The 27,203-nt window shown below is 48.7% G+C and overlaps 2 protein-coding genes across 4 annotated transcripts in view; one reads left to right on the top strand and one right to left on the bottom strand.

Annotated features, from left to right (window-relative positions):
• LOC146854973 (uncharacterized) overlaps positions 1-14,670 on the bottom strand; it is a 58,509-nt gene extending 43,839 nt beyond the window's left edge. The window contains exon 1 of one of the 2 annotated variants that reach the window (XM_085652424.1): positions 14,481-14,670. The gene's annotated coding sequence lies outside the window, so the exon portion shown is untranslated. Of the gene's footprint in view, positions 1-14,476 lie in introns of both variants that reach the window. The other variant, XM_085652425.1, reaches the window with a different exon arrangement.
• Positions 14,671-15,139: 469 nt separating this feature from the next.
• The window catches only part of ATXN10 (ataxin 10), an 842,223-nt gene continuing 830,159 nt past the window's right edge, over positions 15,140-27,203 (top strand). The window contains exon 1 of one of the 2 annotated variants that reach the window (XM_085652421.1): positions 15,140-15,370. In XM_085652421.1, coding sequence (XP_085508547.1) covers positions 15,141-15,370 — 230 coding nt within the window. In that variant the 5' untranslated portion in view covers position 15,140. The remainder of the gene's footprint in view (positions 15,371-27,203) is intronic. The other variant, XM_085652422.1, reaches the window with a different exon arrangement.

The raw sequence follows: 27,203 nt of genomic DNA, 5'->3' as shown, positions 1-27,203 counted from the left end.
GGGGCTGAAGTGAAACTTGGACCAGTTGCTTAGTATCCATAGTAGATCCATGGTTGGGCCCAGTAGCTCCTGCTTGCTCCGTAGCCCTCTGAAAGGGGTTCTGACAGGGATGATATTCGAGATCCTAGGTGCATATATGGGATAAGGCCTGCTGGCTTGTTTTTTTCCTCAGTCTGTCTTTGAAGAACCGGTTTGGGTCGGCTCCCATGTTATGTGTCCTTCTGAGGTTGTCTTCTAGACTCTACCTTTTTCTTGAGTGAGACTCTTCTGCTGTAGTGCTAACATACACCCAGAGATGCAATAAGCAGAGGTGCTGATCATGGTGGGTTTGTATATGAAGTTGGTGCTGCAGGAAAGCAGAGATAATGAAGATCCATCAGGATGGGGTTGATGTGATCATATTTCTTCTGGCCATAGATGAAACATGCTGGGGCGCACAGGATATACTTAAGGGGTACTAGTATAGTGTGTGGGAGGCCATTCAGCACGGTGTTACCACCTTCCAGATGCCAGAGTACAAGAGCTTGAAGAGCAGTTGAGCCACTTGCTGGAAGAAACAGTTTCATCTTCTTTAAAAGAGAGAACTGGAAGCAGGCCAGCTTTGTTGTTTTGGTAATGTGCTCCTTGATGGTGAAATAGATGCCCAATGTGAATTCAAGTGACTTGGCATTCAGTCAGAGTTATGGGTTCAAACATACCTACCTGGTGTTCATGTTGTGTGTGCATATATTTCAAACATACGTGATGACATATTTGGCATGTTTAGTGAGTGATGATAAAGGCTAAATGCTGGGAGTACCAGCGATTTTACTGGAAGTCTATCAAGTAGAGACGACATGGTTCTCACCCACGCTGGCACTGGTGCCCCATCTAGAGGTGACTGGGCTCTCATCCACAGTGGCATGGGAAGGCGCAGAGCAAGCGTTGAGTGTTTTTCGACAACGAATGGTAACTTAGAACTTATCAGCAGGGGAACTGCCAATTGTCCTGCATGTAAAAAGTCAAGGGAAATATTTGAAAATCCGAGCGCTGCTCTGACTGGCGAGGGTGAATGGAGGATTTTCCACCTAGGGCGTTATTTCTGCAGCAGTCTAGTGGCTGCTCATCTCGAGGACCCGAGACCCATAGCCCTGAAGAGCATACACACTAAGTATCACTCTGTGGCCAGAGAGCTTAAATAAACAGGCGGAGGTCGCTCGGGACTTCCGGCCCACCAGTGGCAGCTTGAGTGTGGAGTGTATTATTTCTGTCTTGCTAGCTAGGGCCCACCTCAGCGCGCCAAGTCTGCCAGCAACACGACAGTGGCAACGAGGGTGGGCGTCCCGAGTCCCGACTGGACCCCACCAGCATCGTCGTTGCGGCTCCCGGCCCGGTAGAGCGACTCGAGGTGGCACTGGCAGTGTGCCCAACTACATCTGCCCAGAGACTGGCATCCACGCAACTCCTGCACCATCGTCCAGAGGTACGGCTACTTCCCCCGTGCCTACCTGAGCGCCGCATCCTTCTGCGTGCCCCTGCTGCGCTGGTGCTCCCGATCGAGCCATCGTTCGGCCGCGAGGTGCGCGCATGCGCATAGATGTCCTGCTGTGCCCAGAGCGTTGGGAACACCTAGCCTCAGCCACGCTGCCTGCTTATCCCGGTCACGCTGCAGCGGTAATCTACCATTACTAAGCGTCCACTTCTACGCATTTACAATTCTACGCATCTTTTACTGCGCAGGAACTTTTATTACGGATGTTTTTACTTCGCATTTACTGTTATAACGCATCATTTTACTTCGCATGCTTCTATTACGCATACCGTTACTTTGCAAAATGGGATGCGATGACAAATTAAATAATTGAGTACTAATTAAGAGAGATGATAATGCGGGGAAGAACGAGAGAATGCGGAAGCACGACCCAAGTGAATTGTGACGGGTGCCTGGGCAGGGATAAATTGGGCTGATTGGTTGCGCAGGCAGAACAGGCGAGAAGGGATTACAAATGCTGCTGGCCCTGGTATGCGATGACTCCCCCACTCTCTGTGTGAATTAATTATTACTCATGCTGCAGGAACTGGGATGCGATTAGTCCCCCACTCACTGTGTGAATTAAATCATTGAAAAAGGGAATACCGTTACTTCGCAAATAGAAATGATTATAAAGAGAAATAAGAAGAAAAATACTTGAGTATTCATTTTGAGGGAGGATAATGAGGAGAAGGAGAGAATGCGGAAGCATGAGGAAAAAGTGACTGCTGCAGGGTGCCTGGGCAGAGACCTCCGGGGCTGACTGGTTGTGCGGGCAGAACGGGCGTGACTGGATTACCCCTGCTGACGGACATGGGATGCGATAACTCCCCCACTCTCTGTGTGCATAAATTATTATAAGACAAAAGAGGTACGGTGTTCCTGGGTGGCAAGTTGGCCACCTGGTGAGTACTCAAGAGTGGTGGGGAGGTGGGAAATACCTCCTTTCGGAACTAGGACCCTCACACACCCAGCAAGCTAGGTGTCATGCTTCATCATATGGGTCTGCTCCTCGTCGAGCCGGCGCTGCAATGATCGACGGGAACCCACAAAGGGGCTCTTTATCGGAGATCTTTTGTTCCTTGCCGTATAGATGCCGTGGGTGTGAGGGGCCTGGTAAGATGTAGATGTGGTGTGTGGGTTAAAACAGGTAAGGGAATCCTCTATAATTATTTTAATTCTGGAGAGGTCACAACCGGATTAAAAAGTATAAAGAAGAAGGAGGGCGACTATTTTGTTTTAATCTGACAAAAATTACGCTCTACCCCTCAGTGGTCAACATGTTTCTCGCCTAGAACATGTCCCTAATAGATCAGTTGGCGATTCCTCAGGACCTAGTGACTAAATGAAAACTATCTACAGTGTGTAGTGTGGTTCTACATACCACTTCTCTCCGTAGGATGTTCCCCCGGAGAAAAGCAGCCAACCTAGAGTACAAATAAAAAGGATCAAAAAACCAAATGGAGATATTGGTACATGGTCCTATTAATTCCAGTGGGTGTATTACACGTTGAGACTATGCCTGGTCACAAGCTTTTAAGAGAGGTAAGAGGCGCTGGGAATTGCTGACAAGTTACCGCTGGTCTTTGGGAAGGGTACGCTGACTCTGATCTGTAGAGCTCTGCACTAAGACATAGCTTGGCGCTTTAGGCGCTCTTAACACACCGCACGATTGACATAATGTCAGAGCGCATGGTGAAGGCGCCAGCAGCTACGCAGGCAGGTCTGGGGCACTTTTGAGTCTGTTGAATAACCTTGTCAATGATACCAATGTCACGACTATGGGCTTACTTTAACCTGAACCATGCCCATATTCACTTTTAATGCTCTAGAGCCATGGCTTTAGCAACTAAACGTTGTGCCTACAAGCCCACACCCAGCATACCTTGTTTTTTCCTTTTAATAAACAGCGACACTACGTTGAGTGTCCATACACTCCGCTGCGGTCGGATGAAGCAACACTTGAATCCTTAAGAGGCGAGCTGATACACACTCACCATGATGTTCAATTACTCTAACTGGTTACACAGAGGTTTTTATTTTTTTATATTCTAAATAGAAATGAAGGCACACTTAGAATGTGATATGCATGAAATCACGGTTTTTATCACTTGTATAGATTCAAAGAGGTTTTGTACGGTGAAATACACCCACTGGAATTAATAGGATCACGTACCAATTTCTCCATTTGGGTTTTTTGATACTTTTTATTTGTACTCTAGGTTGGCTGCTTTTCTCCGGGGGGGAACATCCTACTGAGAGAAGAAGTGGTATGTAGAACCGCACCACACACTGTAGATAGTCTTCATTTAGTCACTAGGTCCTGAGGAATCGCCAACTGATCTATTAGAGACATTTTATAGGCGAGAAACATGTTGACCACTAAGGGGTAGAGCGTAATTTTTGTCAGATTAAAACAAAACAGTCGCCCTCCTTCTTCTTTTTAATCAGTTTGTGACCTCTCCAGAATAAAAATAATTATAGAGGATTCCCTTACCTGTTTTAACCCACACACCACATCTACATCTTACCAGGCCCCTCACGCCCACGGCACCTATAGGGCAAGGAACAAAAGATCTCCGATAAAGAGCCCCTTTGTGGGTTCCCGTCGAGCATTGCAGCGCCGGCTCGACGAGGAGCAGACCCATATGATGAAGCATGACACCTAGCTTGCTGGGTGTGTGAGGGTCCTAGTTCCGAAAGGAGGTATTTCCCACCTCCCCACCACTCTGAGTACTCACCAGGTGGCCAACTTGCCACCCAGGAACACTGTACCTCTTTTGTTTTCTAGTTCTACCCAGGGCAAGTACGGTGGACCTTTATCAAGCCCTCATTGTCCCCCTTGTTGTTTGCTGCATAAATTATTACCCCTGCGACCGGATCTGGGATGCGATGACTCCCCCTCTCACTGTGTGATTTAAATAATTGAAAAAGGGAATAACCTTACTTTGAAAATAGAAATGAGTATTCAGCGAAATATGAAGAAAATAAATAAATAAATAAATAAATAAATAAAGAGTCTAAATTTAGAGGTAGGATGATGCGGAGAAGAAAGCGAGAATGAGGAAGCACAAGAAAAAGTGACTGCTGCAAGGTGCCTGGGAAGAGACCTAAGGGGCTGACTGGTTGTGCAGGCAGCACGGGCGTGACTGGATTACCCCTGCTGCCGGACATGGGATGTGATGACTCCCCCATTCTCTGTGTGCATTAATTATTACCCCCGTGTGACTGGATTACTGGATTACCACTGCTGGAGGAACTGAGATGCGATGACTCGCCCACTCTATGTGTTAATAAAATATTTTTTAAACGGTATACCATTTCTTTGTTTATTGCTCGAAAATGTAAACTACTCCCCCAGCCAAAACCCTTATTTCCCTTTCATCCCATCCCAGGGGATAGGTTACTTTTTAGAAAAAGTATAAATTATAAGGAGCAAAAAACAAGTTATACTGATATGCAAACTAATTTACTGCGGAGTAAAAGCATTTTCAGAAAATTACTATGCATTTGCGAAGTAAAAGCATTCGCAGTTAAAACATGCGAAGTAATGGTATTTGCGATGTAAAAACATCGCACTAAAAGCATGCTAATAAATGGTTTGCGTAGTATCGACATATATTCCGCTGCAGCGCCTGCCTGGCCCATCCAGTTTCTGTGGTGGCAACATAGCCTGGTTCCCCAAGACACTGGAACACAGCACCTCTCCACACAAGCTGCCCGATCAAGCATTGGCCAACCCAACTGTGGCGGCAACACAGCCTGATTCCCCAAGACACTGGAACACATCACCTCTCCACACCAGCTGCCCAATCAAGCATTGGCAAACCCAATTGTGAAAACAAAAAAAAACAAGGAGAGGATAATAGGAGGGGGAGAAGGGATACCCTGCGCATGAAGGACCACCGTGCTCATTTGTGCTGCATAGCATCTCCCGCCAGCGGCTCCCAACGTATCCCTGGAGGAGGGGGGACGACGCAAACTAACAACAGTAGGCTACATCGCCGCAGGGGATCCACGGGCCAATCCACGCCATGTCAGACCCGGCAGCACAAGCGGCCCCACAACCCGTACCACCTGCAGTGCCACAGGGATCCCCGCACTCCCCCTGGTGGACTGTCTGGATTGGCAGATTGAACAACTATTTCATTGCCACGAGGAAAAACAGATGGCGCAGTTAAGAGGTAGTTATTGCTACACTTCGCAGTGGACGAAATATACAAGTTGTTTGCGCACCTGCAAAACACCGGACCACCCACAGACTATGATGCTGCAGTTAGGGCTTTGAACGCACACTTCCACCCCCAACTAAATCCTGACTATGAGCGTTTTAAACTCCGACACGTCAGAGGGAAGGGGAGTCAATGGACGCGTTTCATGCGCGACAGAGAGCTGGCTAGTACGTCTACGGAGGATGACCAGGCTAAGGAGGTGAGAGCGCAAGTCATCCAAGGGTGCCGCAACAAGTCCCTGCGGACTCTCATTCTCAGGCAGCCACGGATAACCCTGGAAGACATACTTATCTTAGCTCGATCACATGACCTGACAGAAGCCAGGGCAACTGCAATGGACGCGGCACTCATCCAAAAGGCAGAACAGCCGGTGACTGTCAAGACTGAAAGGGCAGACGCAGTGCGCACGCAGAACAGAGGCGCCCACGGGCGGTGGCCAAACAGAAGCTCACGAAGATCACAGTGTGGATACTGCAGGAAAGAGGAGCACCCCCAGGACGAATGCCCGGCACGGGGCAAGGCATGCTCGAAGTGCGGCATCCCCAATCACTTTGCAATCTTTTGCAGAGGAGGACTGAGGAGCAGAGGAGCACACGGACGAAGACCACCGTCCAAAGCGGTGAGGCACCCATCACTGGAGGAGTCAGACAACTCAAAGATGCCCAAGCCACTGACACAGCGCAGGCAATATCTAGAAGACTCGTCCACAGAGGAGGACGGAGAATGCTACCTCATATCCTTCGCTAGTGATCTCAAACGAAGACGATGCCCTTAACCCACATGCGCTATTGAGATCGCAGGGTCACCAGTCACGGCGCTGATTGACACAGAGGCGTCCGTGAATGTGATGGGGTGTCAGCAGTACAAACGGCTGAATCCGAGACCGGCACTAACCCCATTGCATGTGAAAATTCTCACCTATGGCAGCCGGACGCCGCTACCCCTGAAGGGTAAAATGAGAGTCCAAGTTAAATCGGAAGACCACGAGATCACCACAATCTTCCATGTGGTCGACAGAGAGGCAGACATATTGGTGGGAAGCCACACCGCTGAAGATCTCGGTTTAGAGACATTTGCCAACGCCGTCAAGGCACTGCAGACGGAGGGCATCCTTGAGCTGTTCCCACAGTTATTCAAAGGCCTCGAGAGTATGGAGAGGGCACCGGTGAAGCGACACATCGATAAAGCCGTGAAGCCAGTTGCTCTGCGACACTAGCACATACCGTTTCATTTACGACCGCTCGTGGAGTAGGAGTTGCAGAAGCCCGAACAGCAAGGAGTCATAGAAAAAGTCACAGGACCAACCCCCTGGGTGTCACCCATGGTGATAGCAGAGAAACCAAAGCAACCAGGGAAGATTAGACTCTGCATTGACTTGCGTATGCCCAACCAAGCAATAAAACGGGAGAGACATCTGACACCAACAGTGGACGATTTCCTAGCTGAAAAGAGATGTAGTGGTTTGGAGTGTAGGAAAAATGGCGCCACTTAAGGAGAGTACCATCTACGGAGTATCCTGAACAATCTATATTAGTAACGGTGCTGAAAGGTGAGGAGCACCACTAATCTCCCCAGGTAATCGGCATATGCCAATTGGCTAAACAAATAATGTCCCCAGTACTCGGATCGAAACGAGAGGCGACGGTTCAGAATCGCGGACCACAACAGATCGGAAGAGTGTTTTTGAATATTGGGGACAAATTTGGATCCCTGTGACTGGATTATCACGAACATCGCCTTCACTCTAGAACCCCCATTTGCGGGTTGGAATTATCACCGTAAATAAAATCCAACTAAAGAAGAACATAGCCTTGATAAAGTTGCGGGTGTAATACCCTGTGCGACGAAACACGTGTTGGCTGTTGGATGAACGAAGGAATAAAAGAAAGAAAATCTCAAGAATCATCGCACTTTGCTTTACTTGATGCTCACAGCGTGCTAATTTAATCAATATAACTGTTGTTTACGTGTGCTGGGGACATTATTTGGATATCCTAGCTGATCTGAATGGATCCCGCTGGTTCTCCAAGCTGGACCTAAACGCTGGATACCACCAGTTGAGGCTAGCGGAGTAGAGCAGATATATTACTACGTTCTCAACTCACCCGGGGCAACAACGCTATAAAAGGTTACATTTTGGCATTTCGTCGGCAGCAGAGATCTTCCAGAACGCAGTGAGGGAAGTTTTATCAGGACTTCAAGGGGTACTAAATGTCAGCGATGACATCTTAATACATTTGGCGACTATTGAAGACCACCATCGTCACCTCCGAGTCACTCTCCAGCGCCTCACCGATCACGGAGTGACCCTTCACAAGGACAAGTGTCAATTCTTCAAAAGATCTATTGAATTCTTTGGTTATGTTTTCAGCCAAGACGGCGTGAAGGTAGACCCCCAGAAGTCGCAGGCCATACAACTCGCCCCCGCTCCCACGACCGCCTCGGAGGTCGGGAGTTTCTTAGGCATGGCAACATACTGCGGGCGATTTATACCAAATTTAGCCACCAGAGCTGAACCCCTACGGGCTCTGACCAAGAAAGATGCCGCCTGGAGACGGGGACCAGAGGAAGAAGAAGCCTTTCGTAAAGTGAAGACGGCGCTGCCGGAAAATACTACCATGGCCTACTTTGACACCACCCGGCCAACAGAATTGGTAGTGGGCGCTAGTCCCGTTAGGCTGGGAGCGCTACTGGCACAAGAGACGGAACCGGGGAAATGGGACCCACTTGCCTTTGCAAGCAAAGCACTCACGCCGACCGAAGCCCGGTACTCCTTAATTGAAGAAGAAGCACTCTCCATCAAGTGGGCGTGCAACTATTTTCATCTCTATGTCAGTGGGCATCCATTCCGAGTTGGGACTGATCACCAGCCGCTGCTTCCACTGATCAAAGGAACCGTACCACACCCACCACCCAGAATCGAGAGGTGGGCGATACTGCTACAGCACTACCCGTTGGAGCTGGTGTATCGGCCCGGTGCAAAGAATCCGGCCGACTTCTTATCATGACATCCCTCGGACTCAGCGGAAGGGAACTCCGAGCAAGAGCGACAAATGGAAGACTACATAAACATGATATTTCAGTGGGCATGTCCATGTGCTCTAACCATAGAAGAAATCAAGGTTCAAACTGACACCGATGTGGTGCTTCAAAAGGTGACGGAAGCCCTGCAGAAGGGATCCTGGGAAAACGACCTTCACGGCGTCGGTGGATGGAACGAGTGAGACCGGGCCCGATTGGGAAAAGTTTGGAGAGTCCGAGAGGAACTGAGTGCCGCGGCAAGCAGCCTGGTGCTAAGAGGCTCACGTATTTTCATTCCGGTGAGCCTCCAGGAGCCAGCAACTGTCCTAGCGCACGAAGGCCATCAGGGGACAGTAAGGATGAAATCAAGAATGCGAGAAAAAGGTGTGGTTTTCTGGCCTGGAAGCTGTGGACACGGTCGTCCGGAACTGCAGAGCATGCCAGCTCACCAGCAGCCCAGAGACACCGGCACCCGTGATAACAGAGGATCCCGCTCCATCGCCTTTGTCATGGGTGAGCCTAGACTTTGGGAGCTTCCCAGACGGGCGGGTGACAGCCGTCCTGATCGACAGTTACACAAAGTACCCCATAGTGGAGGTCATGCCATCCACGGCTTTCAACCACCTACAGCCAGTGCTGGAGAAGACGTTCACCCTCTTCGGGTTGCCGCATGTGGTCAAGACTGAGAGCGGTCCCCCATTCCAAGGAGGAGAGTTCAAGGACCTGCTGGCGCAACTGGGGGTGAAACACCATCGCATCACTCCGCAACGGCCACAGACCAACAGCGAAGCAGAACGCTTCATGCGGACCATGAACAAGGTTCTCCGAATAGTAGTGGCTGAACAGTTCGATCACAGGCGGCGCTCCAGAGATTCCTGCGGGAGTACCGTAGCACCCCACACTGTACCACCCAGCAGTTCCCGTGGTCGCTAATGTTAGCAGGGCCTCGGCGAGACACTCTCCCTGTGGCGAACAACTCGGCGCCAGAACCATATGACCCAGTCGACACCCAAACTCGGCAGACGACGACCAATGAGAAAGCCAGCAGACGGAGAAGAGTACAAGCCTGCCGGATAGCGCCAGGGTGCACTGTCCTGGTGAGGAACCGCCGCAGCGGAGGAAAGTTCCGCACAGCGTACGAGCACGGGCAATGGACTGTTCTGAAGATCCGGGGGACGACCCTCACCGCGAAGAAAGGAGGAGAAACAATCACCAGAAATATATAGTGGTTTAAGAAGGTCCAAGCGTTGGACGCTGAGAGGCCAAATTCTGACCAACCAGTTGATGGAGAGGTTGTAAGCAAGAAGATGACTCCGCGTCTGGAAGACAAGCGAGTAGGAAACCCCACGACCCCAACCCCGAATGCAGAGGCCGATCAGGGGACTGTTCCCAGAAACCCAGAGGCGATCAGTCCGAGGAGGAGTCCAGGGTTTTGTCAACACAGATACAACCGGAGGCCTAATCCCAGGCCGAACCAAAGACTTGCAGATTTTATATGTTAATGTCTTCTTTAATTTTGTTGAATACTGACTTGAGATGGTGTTATATCCTGCTTATGCTGATGCAATGCCAATCTACCACCAGTGGAATGTTCATGTCATGATGCTGTCAGAATGTTGGGAATCTGCAGTGAGTGTTGACAGTTGACTGGGCTGAGCTGCCTGCTGGCTGCTCCTGGTGGGGTCTCCCTCTGGTCTTACCATGTTCTTTATCTGGCCTACTTATGGTCTCTCTGTGATCTTGTACCATCTCCAATAAACCTACCTAAATCATCACAACTGAGTGGACCTGATTACTACATTATTTTGGCGACGATTTTGAACTTAAAGAACCTACTTCTGTCACCTCTACAAGATCTTCAAGCAACTTCAACTTCAAGCAACTTGTAATATACAATTCCTCCTGCAACTAATATCAAGTTATCTCAACTGGCATCCTGACCCCACCAGTGACCTCCCATCGGTCGCCCACTACCTGTCTGCCAGTTGTTCCTGTGAGGAAAAGCGTCTGGGAGTTCTACTTCTGCAGCTGGCCATTCAGTCTTGGGCGTATACTCTCCAGAGCTATTGCTACACGTCTTTTGCTGTGCCTTCATGTGAGGGTAAGCCTACTTCAGCTTTCCTACGTCTGGGAAACTGCTGTGCCTTCAACATGGCACCTCAAGAACTGATTTCTCTACAGCGTCTCACATGCAAGGAACACGGATTTACAGTTATTCATCAAATGCAGCTCAAGCATATTTACAAGCAAGCGTTTCAACAAACATGTGCCCCATGAGGATTTTCAACTTTCCATTTGTTTTCAACTGCATCTGTGTGAAACTTTGCGGTGTTTCATTTTGGTGAGGCAAGTTTTTTTTTTTTAGATATGGCCCAAGCATTTCAAACAAACTACAATGGAGAAAAGGTGTCTTAACCTCTTTTGAACTAGCGCCAGTTTATCTGCTTTGTGTACTATTCAAGAATGCAGCACACAGCGCGTTGAATTACTCATGTGCTTTCATGTGGATCAGACATCTCTTGTTTATGGTGAGTGTTCTTCCCTTCACTGAGCGCATGTAACCTCATATTTTCTTGATTTTATGGGCCGTGACTGTGAGTTTGGATTTCATACAATATGTTGGGCATTGTCATTTTGGTGATCGTCACTGCAACAGTAGAACCGCTACTGTTTGTTTTTAAAATACATGTGCAGCGCGTGCATCCTCACCTGCATTCAGCGCTGCCACGATGCCTTCATCGCTCCTTCTGTGACGTCTTTCCCCACAGCGAAGCCGTTGTCGTGCATCAGTCTCTTCGCTCCTGCTCATTGACGCATAGCTGCTTCAACGTGCCTGGAGCCACCCGGCGCGACGCTTACAGCGTGCCACCATCTTGGGGTTGGCTCTGGCACTCTATTCTTGATGTTTCCTCACGTTTGCCTCAACGGTTCCAACAGACTGCTAGGAGTGCGGATATCTTTCACTGGGCAGTTTTTCCTTGGCAGTGAGTACCTGAAGTGTGTTTTTTCATCGAGAGATTCCTTGGCTCTTGGATCAAAGGTACTTTCATCTGGCACATGTTACGCACTATTTTTGAAGTCAAATGTATGCCAGCACAGACTTCTGATACTCGGGTGACATTCCGGTCACCGGTATGCTGATGCATGTGTTTTTTTACGTAGACAGACAGGCACACCAATTTATAAGTCAGCCTGTTTTGTTTATCATAAGTGTTTCTGCATTTTTGGGGAATGGGTAATTTCAACATGGTATTTTTCATCTACCTGTACTAATGATTTTAGCGAGTCGTGTATTCCCACTTCCTCGTTACTTTTGTTTTCTGTGCATGCAGTTGGTTCCCTTACACAAGGGTGTTTTTTTTTTTCTAAAACGACTCGGGTGAGAGATGGCTCACCGGCATGTGTCACAGTTCTATGGCATTATGTTTTGTTTCAAATGTTATTGCTTCACATGATTGCTTATGTCTCAATATTGTTCATGGACTCTAGGTATTCATCCCGTAGGTACATACCGTCAGGGTACACGTCATATTTTGTCCATTGTTCACTGTTTGCATGCCACTTGTCTCCCAACGTTGGGATCGCAATGGGTTTTAGTCCCATTTGCCAGCAATGGGTTTAAGTCCCATTTGCTCTCTGTACGCATAATTCTCATGTGTTTAGTTCGCTTGTCTTTTTACTCTACATAGGGTGTATTTTTTTTTTGTGCACAACTCGATTCTCCCTCCTGGGAGCTATGCAAGGGTGTAGCCCGTTTGCATTAAGTACATGGGTTCCTACCCAAGCACTGTCAATTCTCATGCAAGGTTTCAGTCCTATTGCATAAGTGTGGGTTCCGACCCAAACACTGTCTGTTCGACCCGTTTACAGGGATTTCATGCAAAGGTTTCAGTCCTTTTGCATTACCAGGGGTTCTTACCCAAATATTCCTTTCATTGGTTGGAATATGTCATGAGTTCCTACTCATATGTGCTACAGTCGTGGGTTCTCACCCATGCAGTTTTGTTCACATACTTAGCATAGGTTTATACCTTATTTCAATGCTTTTCATATTTTCATTGCTAAGTATGTTCTGTTGATATTATATTTTATTGCTGTTTTCTCACTGTTATCTTTGCATTACAATTTTGTCATTGCTTAAAGATAGTGGTGTTTAGATGGGGAATTATCCTTATATTTTTTCTCATTTTTCTTGTTTCTTTCTTCTTTTCTGTTTCCTTCTGAGTTCTTCTTCTCGTGTCTCTTGTGGATTCTGGACTTTCTTTTGTTTTTCTGACGTGTTATCTTCCTCTGCGTTTGTCGCCATCTGTTGCTCTGTGTTCTTTTCGTTTTCCATTTTCAGCCTCCATTTCATTCCTGTTCTGGCCAGTGGGTATGTTTTGGGGCAGTCTGTTGCGTTTTCTTTTATCCTTTTCTCTTTCGTTGTTGTTTTTTTTTCTTCTTCGCTGTTGTGTAAGAAGGGAGGATGGTTTCTATGTTTGATTCTTCTCTGTTTCTTAATTTCTCTCTGGTTGCTTTTCTCTATGGTTTTTCTCACACTGCTTTTCTTATGATCGTTGTTCTCCTTGTTTTTGTACAATTACTTTCCTTTCACTTTCTCAGGTTTTTCTCTTATGTTTCTAGCTTTATGTTTTCCTGTATGAGAAAGGGGGATATGTTATATCCTGCTTATGCTGATGCAATGCCAATCTACCACCAGTGGAATGTTCATGTCATGATGCTGTCAGAATGTTGGGAATCTGCAGTGAGTGTTGACAGTTGACTGGGCTGAGCTGCCTGCTGGCTGCTCCTGGTGGGGTCTCCCTCTGGTCTTACCATGTTCTTTATCTGGCCTACTTATGGTCTCTCTGTGATCTTGTACCATCTCCAATAAACCTACCTAAATCATCACAACTGAGTGGACCTGATTACTACAGATGGGATGTAGCGGTCTAGTGGCTGCTTATATCGAGGACCCGAGACCCACAGCCCGGAAGACATACACACTATGTATCACTCTCTGGCCAGGCGTGGCCAGAGAGCTTAAATAAACGGGCGGAGGTAGCTCGGAACCTCCGGCCCACCAGTGGCAGCTAGAGTGTATTATTTATGTCTTGCTAGCTAGGGCCCAACTCAGCACGCCAAGCGACACGTCTGCCAGCAACACGACAATTTCAATGCTGCCACTGTTTATTAGCAGCAATACTGTACGCTTCTTTGTAATCTTGTCACCAATAAAAATATAACCAGAAATTGTAAAATGTATGAAGGAGACTTCCTATTACCATGTTAGCAGTCTTCCACTTAAAAACGCCTTCCATTCAGTCAATAGGGAAACAAGTTTTTCCGATTTTTTGTTGTTGCTATACCTGCCTCTTAACTGTCCCCAGTATTGGCATATATGAAATGCAGAAGGCTGACCCAAAACTTTACTGACAACTCATCGAGCCAGTGTCTGAAATGAATACACTGAAACAAAGCAATGACTAAAAGGTGCTGGCCCAAAGTCACTTACAATATTTTATTTTATTATGCAGACATAAGGTCATGGAATAACTAGAATCCCGTGACCATACCTAAGAAATATGTTTCAATGCTGCATTATAAGTTACCCCTTGTGTGCTGCATAACCAAGCTCACAATCACCTAGTAAATTAAACTTTCCCCGTCACAGGTCTCCTTTAAAGCTTGCTGAGCTACAGAGGTATATCTCGTCGATGCGCTCTAAACATACCAACCCGCTTGCTTGTCTTAAGTCGTGCTGAGGTTGTTGCGATGGTCACCTTGCTACATGCTGTGAATCCCACAGATCACAGCTACACGTCGTCCAGAGATAAAACACTTTTTGGTTAGTTGTGTCTTCGGTGTACGGTGCTAGCGGATCGCCAATAGTTCAAAGGTATGCGCTTGTAAACATCCAATCATACCGCCCACCTACCACACCCAATAGAGAGCTGTCTTAGACTGCGCGTTTCACCAATTGCAGAAAGTTTTACATTTAAGATCTACACTGTCTAACAAGCGGGTAGATGAAAGCTCTGCTTTTTTTCACACGTGACTGTTCAATAAGTCTCAGTCTCTCTCGCTCTCTTACCGAGCCATTCATATCATCTGAAGTTGCTAGTGAAATCTTTCTATGAGAAAAGTAAATTTGGAATTTTTTAGTTCATACGAGTTTAAGAGTTTTATTATGAAAACCAAGAGCTATTTAAACGTTTTTATGAGACACACCAGTCAATAATTCAACAAAATCTGCATTTTTTCAGTATAGTTTTCCTTAATTAAGCGAGCTTATTTTCCAAGAATAACAATCGAAGTACGTTGAATTTGTATTCAAACATGGCCGTCTTGTTCGTACATATTGTAGAGACGGAGGTCCATATTTGAGTCCGTCTTCCATGTTCATGAGCGTCAAGAACTGTCAGTGTCCCACTGTTTTTGAAGAAGACTCTGCAGGTCTGGGGCTGGGGTTCAACGTCATAGCCAAGATGGCAGCGCCCATGGACACACTGTCTGATTTAGCCCTGGATATGGAGTGCTTACTTAACGTTCTCCATGAAAAGAGAGAGCCTCCTGACTTGGGGATATTGCAGCAGTTAAGCAGCCTATGCAGGGAAAAGTATTACAGGTATGATTACTACTCTGACAACAAGTTTGCACAAATACTGCAGGAGCAAATGGTGGTAACTTGCTCATGGTGCACAAAAACATCCTAGGCACACTCAAGGACGGTATTGATACATTGTGCAAGTAATGAAAACATTATGGATACACGTGAGTACCATTATCAAAAGCACTCCATGTCCATTATGGCAGACGTAGGCTAACGTACAACTCTGGCTATCCATTGGTTACTCATAGCTCGGTGTATTTGTCCAGTACTAGGTTAGTCGTCTTTGCACCGACAGTAGTATATTGAGAATTTAAAAGCGCGATGACCTAGGATTTAACAAAAAATAAGATTTGCCGTGTTATGCTGTGAAACATGTAGGGGTCTAGGCCGTTGTACTTATTGGTCCTTTTTAGCAGCCCCATTGAACATCGCTTGCAATCGTTAATTGTGTGTAATGTAATTCTCTAATAACCGTTAGATGTGCTCTGCCCAGCCTCTACCATACCCTGAGCACCCTATGTCAACCTCTTCCTACCATATGCCACTTTGTTCTTCCTAAGCCAGGAACTGCCCTCTCTGACCAAGCCACGCTTGGAGTAACCTTATTCAAGCTCGGCACATTACCTACTCGTCCGTCTTCCTGGCCACAGTAGTAATAATGAGCCTTCGGCTCCCAACAGAAACGCCAAGTGAAAATTAGCATACCAGTCTCCCTCTCCCTCCAATTTGGCCCCCAGTGACGACAGCCAATCCCATAAAGGGATACAGAAACCCACAAACGACCTGTTTTTTTGTTTCTGCGCTGCTCCGAGTGCTGTGTTCCTGCTTGTCAGGTGAGTGTGGGGCGGCGGTCCTGCTGTAGCGGACTCTTGTGCCCTGTGTTCGTTTGGTGTTAGGGAAACGTTCGTTGTTGTTACATATGTGTTCTGTTCCTCTGTCCGACGTGCCTCTCCGGTTCCTGCTCTAGCGGACCCGGCGTGGCGGAGGTCGGGTTTACTTTGGGACCCGCCTCCTCCCTGAATCCGCGCCTCAGTGTCCTGCTGCAGTGGACTCATAGCGGCGCGTTTTTCAGTGCTTGCCGACAGCGTGTCCTGCACAGCTGACTTCATGCGGTTGGCGCTTTGTTATTGTTGTTAGCGCTTACTGCGCGGGGCGTTCTGTTGATGCCGTCTTCCAGTTTGTGGCCTTTGGCTCGACAGACCTTAGCAGTGACTCCTCGGCCGGGGTTTTTCCTCGGATAAGGGGCGCGTGCTTCCGGCTCATTTATTGTGTGTTGGGGGCGTGTCCTGTGCTTTTTTCTTGATTGCCATGGGACCAGGTGGCCATTTAAACGCTGGTTTCTTGCCGGTTTCTGTGCAGGGTTGTTCTTCCCTTTCTGCTTTTGAGTTTGCTGCTGTTATGGAGATTTCTGGTGATGATGTGGCTCCTGGCCTTGGGGAAGTCGCTTCTGGGTCTCAGGATGCATTGCCTTCCTTGTCTGTGCTTCAACGGATGATTGATTCGGCTGTGGCTGCTGCTTTGCAGGGCAAGATGGCTGCGCCTCCTTCTAAAAAGGTCAGGTCTGATCCTGCCTCCCAGGTTGATTCTGACGCTGAGGATGATGTGGAGGTTAAGGGTCGCTTTGTGCAAGGTGCTGACCTTAAGGATGTGCTGGGGCACATTCGTACCAACTTGCTGTTTCCTGATTCGGTTGTTCCGCTGGAGGAGGATTTGTTTGCGCAATATCAACGTCCGGATCCTGAAAATCTTCCTCTGCATTCTTCTGTTGTAAAGGTGTTAGAGACTGAATGGAAGGATGTTGACAAGGGGGCTTTCCCACGGTACTTGGCTAAGCGTAACCCTTTGCAGGATTTTTCTAACAAGTATCCTTCATCTGTGAAGGTTGATTCCTTGATGGCGGCGATGTCGTCTCATGGGTCTGTGGTTTCTGAGGATTCCTCTCCAGCGGATCCTGTGGATAGGAAGGTGGATGGGGCGGTGAAGCGCACTTTTTCTGCTGCCAATTTTTCCATCCAAGCTGCTACTTACTCTTCTTATGCCATTCAGTCCCTGCTCAAGGATTTTCAGTCGTTGGCTGAACTGTTGGACCAGGGGGAGGATGTCTCCTCTACGTTGGCCAGGATGGAGCAGCAGGTTAGTCTCCTTTCTGACGTCTCTTTTGATGCTTTGGGTGCGGCTGCTTCTGCGGCTGGTTCTTCAGTGGCGGCTAGGCGCCAGTTGTGGCTGCGCTCCTGGAAGGCTGATGCTACCCAGAAGTCTTTGTTAATGAAGATACCATTTACTGGCGTTAAGCTTTTTGGGCCTCCTTTGGAGGATATGGTGAAGAAGACTGCGGAGGATAGGAAGCTGCTGGCTCCGGATCGAGCTGGTCGTTTCCGGTCTTTTGGTGCTACCCGTGCCTTTGGTCCTTCTCGTAGGGGCCGTGTTCACCAGCCCTTTCGTGGTCGGGGCGTGGCTGGGGTGCCCCTTCCACTGATAAATCCCAGTTCTCCAACGTTCCCTCCTCCGCTTCTGCTCCCTCCAAATCGTGACTGTTTCTCTGGGGAAGGGTCCAGTTGGGGGTCGGCTGCGCTTCTTCCTGACGTCCTGTAGGTTGACTGTGTCCGATCAGTGGGTCCTTCGTGTGGTTTCCGAGGGTTTTCGCCTTGGGTTCAGCCAGGATCCGCCAGACTATTTCCGGTCCACTCCTTGCCCCAGGTTTGCCCTCAAGAAAGCAGCGCTTTTGGTCGGTATAGACTCTCTTCTGGCAAAAGGTGCTGTGATTCCAGTTCCGGAGGCTCAGCGGGGGTTGGGGGTGTACTCCATCCTGTTCCTTGTGTCCAAGCGCACGGGGGATCTCAGGCCTGTCCTGGACCTGAATGGCTTCCTTCCCCTTAGACTTTCAAGATGATGAAGGTGATTCTCCCTCTGATTTCTCGGGGAGACTTTCTGGCGTCAGGCATCTTGCAGATCGACTATCTCCATGTGCCTGTGCATCCCTACAGTCGGCGTTTTCTGCGGTTCTGTGTCCTGGGTCGGCACTACCAGTTTCAGGTATTTTCTTTTGGTCTCTGCTCGGCACCCAGGGTGTTTTACGAAGGTTCTGGCACCTGTCATTGGTCATTTGCATGGGGAGGGCATTCAGGTGTTTCCCTACCTGGACAAATTATTGATTTCTACTTCTTCTCTTTCTAAGGCGGTGATCCATGTCCAGAGGGTTTGCCGGGTCCTGGAAATGCACGGCTTCCTGGTGAACGTGGGGAAGTCCTCCCTGGTTCCTTCGCAGGATCTGCCTTTCATTGGGGCTCATTTCAGGACTCTGTTGGGGTCGGTGTTCCTGCCCCCTGCACGGATGGAAACCCTACTGTCTGCTGTTCAGTCCCTGCTGTCAGGTCCTTCCCAGCCTGCGGGACTTTGGTTGAGGGTTCAGGGTCTCATGTCCACTTCCTTGTCCGTGGTTCCTTGGGCTCGCCTTCACATGTATCCCACGGTGTCCCACATTTTGTTGCATTGGGACCCCTGTTCTCAGACTCTTGATCTCTTGATTCCTGTGTCGGTGGGGGTTCGGGAGGCCCTGGGGTGGTGGTTGGACGTGGTTCATCTCTCCCGGGGTTGTCCTTTTCTGGTGGTTCCTTCTCGGGTCCTCACTACCGATGCCAGCCTCTTGGGCTGGGGTGCTACTCTGGGGGACTCTTCGACTCAGGGTGTTTGGGCTCCGAATGTGATGTCTTGTTCCTCGAATTACAGGGAGCTGAAGGCTGTCCAGTTGGGTCTGTTGGCTTTCTCTGACCTTCTCTTGGGTCACCATGTTCAGGTCAGGACAGACAATCAGGTGGTCATGGCGTATCTCAATCTTCAGGGAGGTTGCCGGGTTCCTTCCCTCAGTTACCAGATTTGTTCGTGGGCGGAGTTGCACCTGGAGTCACTGTCGGCTGTTTACCTTCCTGGTCGGGAAAACGTGGTTGCAGACTGCCTGAGCAGAGTCTTTCCGTCCATGGGGTCCTTGTCCCTGACGTGCCTGATGTTGCGGGTTTGCGGGGGAGGTTTGGGTCTCTGATTGTGGACCTGTTTGCATCCCGGTCCAATGCGCAAATCCGTTGTTTTTGCACAATTATGCCGTGTCTGGAGGCATGGTGGGTCGATGCTCTGTCCTTCCTGTGGCCGAAGGGCCTGTTGTATGCATTCCCTCCTGTTCCCCCTTGTAGGCTCTGCTTTCTATGTTCACCCCCACTTTTTGCTTTTGCTTTACTGGTTTTCGACTTAGATGTGGCTGTGGACCTGCTAATCAGACCCACAGCCCTGCTGTTCTCTCTCTAAATTAATACTATGTACCTTAGGTGCATAACCCAATTGGATAGGATCACCTTATTGGCCCCTGTACAGTGTACCTTAGGTACCCAGAGCATAGGTTTACCCTAGGCCTACCAGGGGCTGCAGCACGTATTGTGCCACCCCTGGCCTGGCCTTCCATTATGACACAACTGGCTGATCACTCAGCTGGGGCAAGGTCGTGTAATCACTCCTTGCTTAGGTGTAGTATTCCTATACCTATCTTACATATAGACACATGTGTACCTATCAGCCACTCCTATGGCAGGCCTTAACAATCCTGGAGGCAGAGTGCTTGGTAAAATGTGAGATGGTGCTCTAGCATGAGCTGAGCCTGTCTGCAGCTTTCGGAACCATGTCCTTATAGCTGTTCTATGATATGGCCTACCATATACTCTTAAAGTGCCTTATAATCTTAAACGGTTATGGTAACTATGGTTTGGCTTTATCAAAACATGTCGTGTAAGGTGTCTAACACTTTGGAATAATACCCCATCCCATTTCTGGGGATGAGGATATTATCCCTCCCTTCTAGAGGGAGAAGACATATTGAAACCTACTTACCCGGTTAAAGTTAACCAGAGCCCCAGCATCACAAAATGGATGCTGCTGCCACGACACAAGTCTGACCTCCTGCTGCTGGGAGTGATCCCGGCACGGGAGGCTTGGACAATAGGTTTCCTGCCTTGGGAGGTGCGAGCACCACCCCAGACAGGCCTTAGTGTATTGGGGCAGGGAGGGATGAAAGAAACGAGACACTGCCTGGGGCACACAAGGTGTCCCATGCATAGTCCAGTTCAAACCGGTGCTGGGGCACTCCAGCCCCAGTCCTGGCGCGAAACTGGACAAAGGGAAGGGGGTGTAACCACCCCCCTCCCAGGTCCCACCCATAAGGCGTGACCTAGCAGGCAACCCAGCCCCCCAGATTAGTATAAGTGTGGTAGCTGGGCCCCAGGAGATTAGATTATCCTGAACCTGCAACTTGAACAGAAACTCTGGACCTTCGACATTCGACGAAAGAAGAAGACTGAAGAATCTCCCTTGTGGCCAAGGAGTGGCTACCCTGTGCAAACAGGCACCATCAAGAGACTTACCCTTTGCTTTGCTAAAGTTCTACGAGGGACCGACTGCAGAGCCCGACCAGAGCCTTGACTTCCAGACTTCTCCGACCCTGATCCACATCCACAGCCGAGCTGAGATCCGTGGAGGCGACGAGAGACGTGGGACCGGCGACCTGGGAAAAGTGGCGAGTATCTTCCAGCGCAGCTTCTGAGGCACCCTCGAAGTTGTGCACCGGGGATTGAGAAGCCCCAACCCCAAGCACCATCTGCACCGAAGATCAGCCCCCCACACTCCATGAGTCCTGCGTGGGGCCCTTCTGCATTCTCCTGCTTGCCGCGTCTGTCCGGTCACTGGCCCGTTGGCTAGTAACCTTTGCGACGACACACCTTTTAACTTTTCACTGCTGGTTTGGCTCCTCCAGACCGGCTCCTGCTCTTCTGAAAAAGAGAAGCACCCCAGACCTTCCTGGTCTGCACCAGAAGCAAGTCCTCCATTCTGCGTGGGTTCCGCTTGCCAAGGCTTGGTGAGTCCTAGTTCGACTTCGACTTCGACGCCGCCGACAGCAAGAGCCTTCGTGGGACAGCTCGCCTCCTGGTCCTGGTCGTCCTCGACGTCTCCTGGTACCCGTGGCTGCTGCGACAAGCTTCACCTCTTCACCTGCAAACTCTCGGCATCGCCTGGTTCCTTCCTGGTTCCACGTGGTCACTGGCTAGTGACCCAGACTCTGTCCCTTCTGCTTGCAGGTATCCTTCCTTCTTGATCCCAGCCTTGGGATCCACCGGACACTCTTCACTGACTGCCTGTCAGCATCTTTCCTTCAGGCATCCATAGGAGTCGACAACGAAACCCGACGCAACTTCACACCTATGCACCCGCAGCCCGTGGGCTAGGTAACTTGGGTACTCCGGTGCTCATCAGGGTATTGACTATCCTAGTGTCTAGTTTTCCAGTCTCGACTTCCTAGCTACTCCAGAAGTGTCCTAAATCTTATTAATTCTAAACTGTACTATTTCTATCGATTATACGCATTACGCGTGAGTGTTTCCACTCTGCACCTGAATCCCGTGGGCCTCCCACTTCCTAACCTTTGGTAGTGTAGTGTAGCCCCAGCGATTCCCTAGGCCTAGGCCTATCCTATTTCTGTGACAGTGGTCCTTATACCACTTTTTTAGTATATGGTTTGCGTGGCCCCTAGGGCCTAACTGTATTACTTACCTGTGTGACTTAATGTATGCTTGAATAAGACTGTGTTGTACTTACCTCGAATCCCATAAAGAGTGATGAGGGTTTGACTAGAATAAATACACTTTATTTTATATATATATATCTGTTGTGGTGTCCTTTCATTTGGTATTGAAGGGGTTGCAAATGGTATAACAGCTGGCTTCACATGCCATTCAAAGTTTAGCCTAAGACTGCTCTTGTCCATGCTACCACTAGGATAGCTGGTCTATAAGGTTGACTTTACAACCAATCACCATAAGGGTTGTTTGGACTGATATAAGGTGTACACTAGAACTAGTGACATCATACATCAGGCCAACTTCTCACACCCCTGATCCCCGCTGTGTTGCAGAAGATCAAGAGGGAGGGGGCCATTGTTCTTCTGATTGTACAGGGTTGGCGTCGCCGCCCGTGGTTTCCTCTGTTGTTGGAGTTGGCGGTGGGCACGGGATGGTTGTTGCCCTTCGATCCTTTTCCTCTGATGGGGCTCCGCTTCCTCTTCCGGTGTTCCGGTCCTTGGGTTTGCGGGCCTGGCTCTTGAGAGGGACTCCCTGATTCGGGGTGGGTGTTCTGTGGTAGTTGATGATGTTATTCAGCGGTCCAGGCGTCCATCTACTTTGCGTTCCTATGCTAAACACTGGGACAATTTTGCTGCTTGGTGCGTTCGGCACGGTTTGTCTGTGTCTGACTTGGATCCTGCATGCATTCTTGATTTTTTGCATGAGGGTTTTGATTTGGGTTTGGCCATCTCTACTCTTCGTGCACAGTGTGCTGCCATTCGGGCCTTTCATGCGCTTCCTTTGCTCTCTGTGACGCCTTTGGTGTCCAGACTTTTGACGTCTCTGGCTCTTTAGCGTCCCCGTCCTGTTCTGTCTTCTCCTCCTTGGGATCTTCCGCTGGTTCTGCGTGCCCTGCAGTCGGTTCCTTTTGAGCCTTTGGAGTCGGTTGACCTGAAATTCTTGACTCTTAAGGTCGTCTTTCTAGTGGCTATTGCTTCTGCCAGGAGGATTGGGGAGTTGGGGGCTTTCCTGAGGTCTGCTCCTTTTTTGTGTATTCTGGAGGATCGTTTTGTGCTACGCCCTCACTCCACTTTTGTTCCTAAGGTGAATTCCTTTTTTCATCGTTCTGCTGACGTGGTTCTTCCGGTTCATTGTCCTGGTCCCTCCTCTGGGGAGGAGTCGCTGCTGCATCTTCTGGATGTTCGTCGCGCCTTGTTGATTTACCTGGATCGTACTTCTTCCTTTTGCAAGGTGGACAATTTGTTTGTGAATTTTGGTTTGTCCCGTAGGGGTTTGCGCCCTTCCCTGTCCACTCTCAGTCGTTGGATTAAGGACGTTATTCTGTTGGCTTATGGTTCATCTTCCTTGGTTCCCTCTCTAACTATTCCGGGGCGTTCCACTCGTTCGGTTGCTGTCTCCTGGGCCGCTTTCAAGGGGGTGTCCATGGAGGATATTTGTCGTGCTGCAACTTGGACTTCCCCTCATACCTTCATGTCGCACTACCGTCTTCAGGTTGGGGGTGGGACTTCGGTTGCCTTTGCCTCTTCTGTGCTGTGTTCTGGGGTTCCATAGGTTGGAGGTTCTATGTGTCTCTTTCCTGTTGTTTAATAAAGTTTTGCTATAATGCTGACTTACCTGGTGGCCTGTGTTCTTCCATGAAGCTGATATGCTTTGGTATCGGCTCATTATTACTACTGTGGCGAGGAAGACGGACGAGGAGGTAATGCCCCGGTTACTTACCGGTAATCTTCATTACTCCGAGTCCTTGTCTTCCTCGCCACAGTATAGTTTCCCTTTCCCTCCCGGCCCACTTGTTGGCTTCATGTCTGCGGCTTGATTTCTCAGGTCGTTTGTGGGTTTCTGTATCCCTTTATGGGATTGGCTGTCGTCACTGGGGGCCATATTGGAGGGAGAGGGAGACTGGTATGCTAATTTTCACTTGGAGTTTCTGTTGGGAGCCGAAGGCTCATTATTACTACTGTGGCGAGGAAGACAAGGACTCGGAGTAATGGAGATTACAGGTAAGTAACCGGGGCATTCTCAGCAGTGCTCACCTGTGCCTCAGGGAACAGAAGTTGAGAAATGACTGCAGTGGGCGATCACATGGGTCAACATTTTATCTTCCACATTTCTCATCCCAGTCCGGTGCTACGGGAGATTCTAGAGCAGGCATCTCCAACCTTTTCTGTTATAAGAGCTACTTCTGTTCAATCAAAATCATATTTAGCTACTAATAGTATTAGTGTGGTAATAGTTGCCATGTCAGACAAGATTACATTATTGGTCCACCCATGTAAGATTACCAGCAATGATTACCTCACTGCATCAGGAAGATTCACTGCAGTACTGTCAACATGGCTTTATCAATATGTAATGCATCTACAGAGTTAATACTTGGCAGCCATAGCTGCGCTACCAAGGTAATAATTTACTGATATGTTTCCCCTCCCCTCCCCCCCCCCCCCCCCCCAACCCTGATGTTTTATCACTCAAATATCAGCTTTAAATATTTTGGGAAAATCCAGCCATTTGTCTTCAAACATCAGCCACGCTTAAGAGTTCTGGAAAAACAGACATTTTTGTGTCAAATATCTGCTTTTCAATTTAGGAATATGCATATTAATTCAACTAAGTAAAAACTTCTAATGTAGTAGGGTGGGCTGCACACAGAAGAGCTGTTTACAGGTAGATGGAGAGCTACCGCCATTGACAATGTACATTTCCAACTGCAAGTCGATTCCACCAAGGGAGCATGCAGCATTAGTCCAAGGTTTGCAGCTTGTTTAAATGTGATATTTCTTTGTTACCATCATTGTGTGTGACATTTTAATGTTTTATTTGCGACACTTCAGAGCAAGTGACTGACTGAATCAAAGAAACACTTGTTACAGCATTAAGTATTACCACCATAAATATGTTTAATTAAACTTGTCTGTCCCTGTTCAGGAGGCCATGGGGCAAGCAGAGGCTACTGTACCGTCCCAGGACATCATCCTTAAGAGGCTTTGCAAACTGGGCCAAGTATAGCTCTTTTAAAACTTGACTCAAAGTGGTAGCTGTGGCCAGCAGTCACAGGTTCTCCGAAAGATTAATATGGGGGCGTAAAGGCTCAGGACTCAATACTGTACCCAACAACTCAATAAGATACTTGTCCAGCCCAATGCTTCTCTTTAGAAAAAGACGAGGGCTTTATAAGGTCAGAAAGCATGTACTACCTGACTTTTTTAGTCCAATGTGCTTCAAAGTTGGGTCGCAAACCAAGTACTTTTCTTATCCCTATCTCTCTCCCCCTGTCTGTGGGGTCTAGGATTCTTGTGCCGTAGTCTGTGTTTAGATGCAGCGCTTACCCCCCAATTCTCTTCGCACAAAGTCTCTTCTGGGCTCTGAGGCCCAGATAGTCTCTCACCTCATTACCCTAGTGCGGTGCTGGGCCTAATTGGGCCTTTTTTCTGTCACTAGGTTTACCGGTGATGGGTGAAGCTAGTGTGCATAGTATGTGTCAGCCTTGCTGCAGCTATATGGCTGTCAGTCACGCTGTGGATCTTTGAAGGGCCAGAGCAGGAGACAATGCTTATGGCTTTAGCCCTCTCCTGGGCTTCTGCGGCCAGTTGTTACAGGTGGACGTTGCAAGTTTGATGAGCCTGGTTCCATCGTTCTGTTGAGTCTTGGTCAGCAGTGCTGAGGCCTTCCCAAGTGGATGGGGTTGGCAGTCCTATGCTGCAGGTGCAGGGCTCCAGCAGCAACGACACCCTTCTTGGCACTATGCTGGCTGCCAGGTGCTAACTTTACCATTGGGAGCCTCGAAGCACTAGCCTCGCTCTTCTGAGTAGCTCTTCCTCCCCAGGCACTATTGGGGCCTGTAGCAGGTACTCTCTTCACTGGGGCAACTTGGTGGGTCCTGCAGTTTTGCAATCATTACTTTATTTTGATTGGTGCTGCACGTATGGGTCATTGTTGTTGCAATTACGCCGTCTGTGCTCACTGGCACATAACAGGTGCCACACGGAAAGTGTATATCATGGCTTCAGCTGGGCCAGCTAACCCTGGACACAAGTGCCTCTGAGGAGATGCCAGGGATAACATGGATAGGCTGCACAGCATGTTTTGAAAATGCCATGGTTCTTCCCTGAGTTGTAGAGATGGTTCGGCAATCATGTTCACTCAAATTACACATTCTTTGAGTGAGTCTCTGGTGGACAAACCCTTCCACAGGGTGCACTGCTTCAGTGCCTTCCAGTGGTCCCTCCTCCTGCAAGTAATGGCACACTCCGTCCCACTTGCTCTGGGAGAACGTCTTAGTTTCCAGTATAAGTCAGCAATTCCTCCTCAAGTTTGTACTCCAGATGATGTCACCTCATGTCTGGGAAGTTGGCTGTCAGGCAAACACCAGCACTGATTAAGCAGTAGTCCTCTGGGAACTCTGGTGAACACCCATTCCTCTGTTGAAGAGAGCTTGGAACTGGAACAAAAAGTTGATCAACAGCTTTCACTTTTAAACAGAGTTTATAGATGGGAATGTGGATTCTCTGTGTCTCTTTGCAGAACCAGGTGGGGTCAGTTTCCCCTTTCATATGTCCTTCTGAGGCGCTTTTCAGACTCAGCCTTTGTCTTGAGTGATGCTCTTCACAGCACAGCTGCCTTAAGTTTGGAGCCCCCACAACAGAGGCACTAGAGATGTAAGTAGTCTTCACCTTCACTCTAAACAGCCTCACCTGACTGTGATCAGAAAGACAGGTAGGGGACTGCTGCCATTCTAAAGGGCTCTTCACACACTGAAACAGGGACTGTAATTCCACTTTTCACGCCTTCCATCCATCAAATGTCGTCTCAGGACGACTAATCAGCAGCCCTCTGTATCAGAAGCAACCTATTTGAATTTCTAACGAGAAGCCAGTTGCCTCTTTCCCACTGCAATGTCTGGGTTCCCTCCTTCTAGTTTCAAGAATATCAGCAATACACTTCCACTGTCTGGGAAAGCAAACTCCCCTGTATCTGTACATGACCAGGCTAGTGGGATTCCAAAATGGAACCCATAGGCTTATGTTGCTTGTGTCACTCTGGTTCACTTAGGCACTGTACAAGTGACCTGGCATTCGGTGAAAGTTGGGCTTTGAAGCCATCAAGGTTCATGCCAATGAGCTAGGTTTGTATTGTTTCTTGTTCTTGGTAAATAACAGGAGTTTTGTCTTGGTTGGGTTAAGCTTTAGTTAGGCAATGGATATCCAGGTCCAGGTCTGGTTGATGTGCAGTTAGTG

The sequence above is a fragment of the Triturus cristatus genome, chromosome 4_1, assembly GCF_964204655.1.
Source record: "Triturus cristatus chromosome 4_1, aTriCri1.1, whole genome shotgun sequence".
Taxonomy (NCBI): domain Eukaryota; kingdom Metazoa; phylum Chordata; class Amphibia; order Caudata; family Salamandridae; genus Triturus; species Triturus cristatus.
Note: the sequence above shows the minus strand (reverse complement) of the source record. Positions and strands in the feature narration are given on the sequence as shown.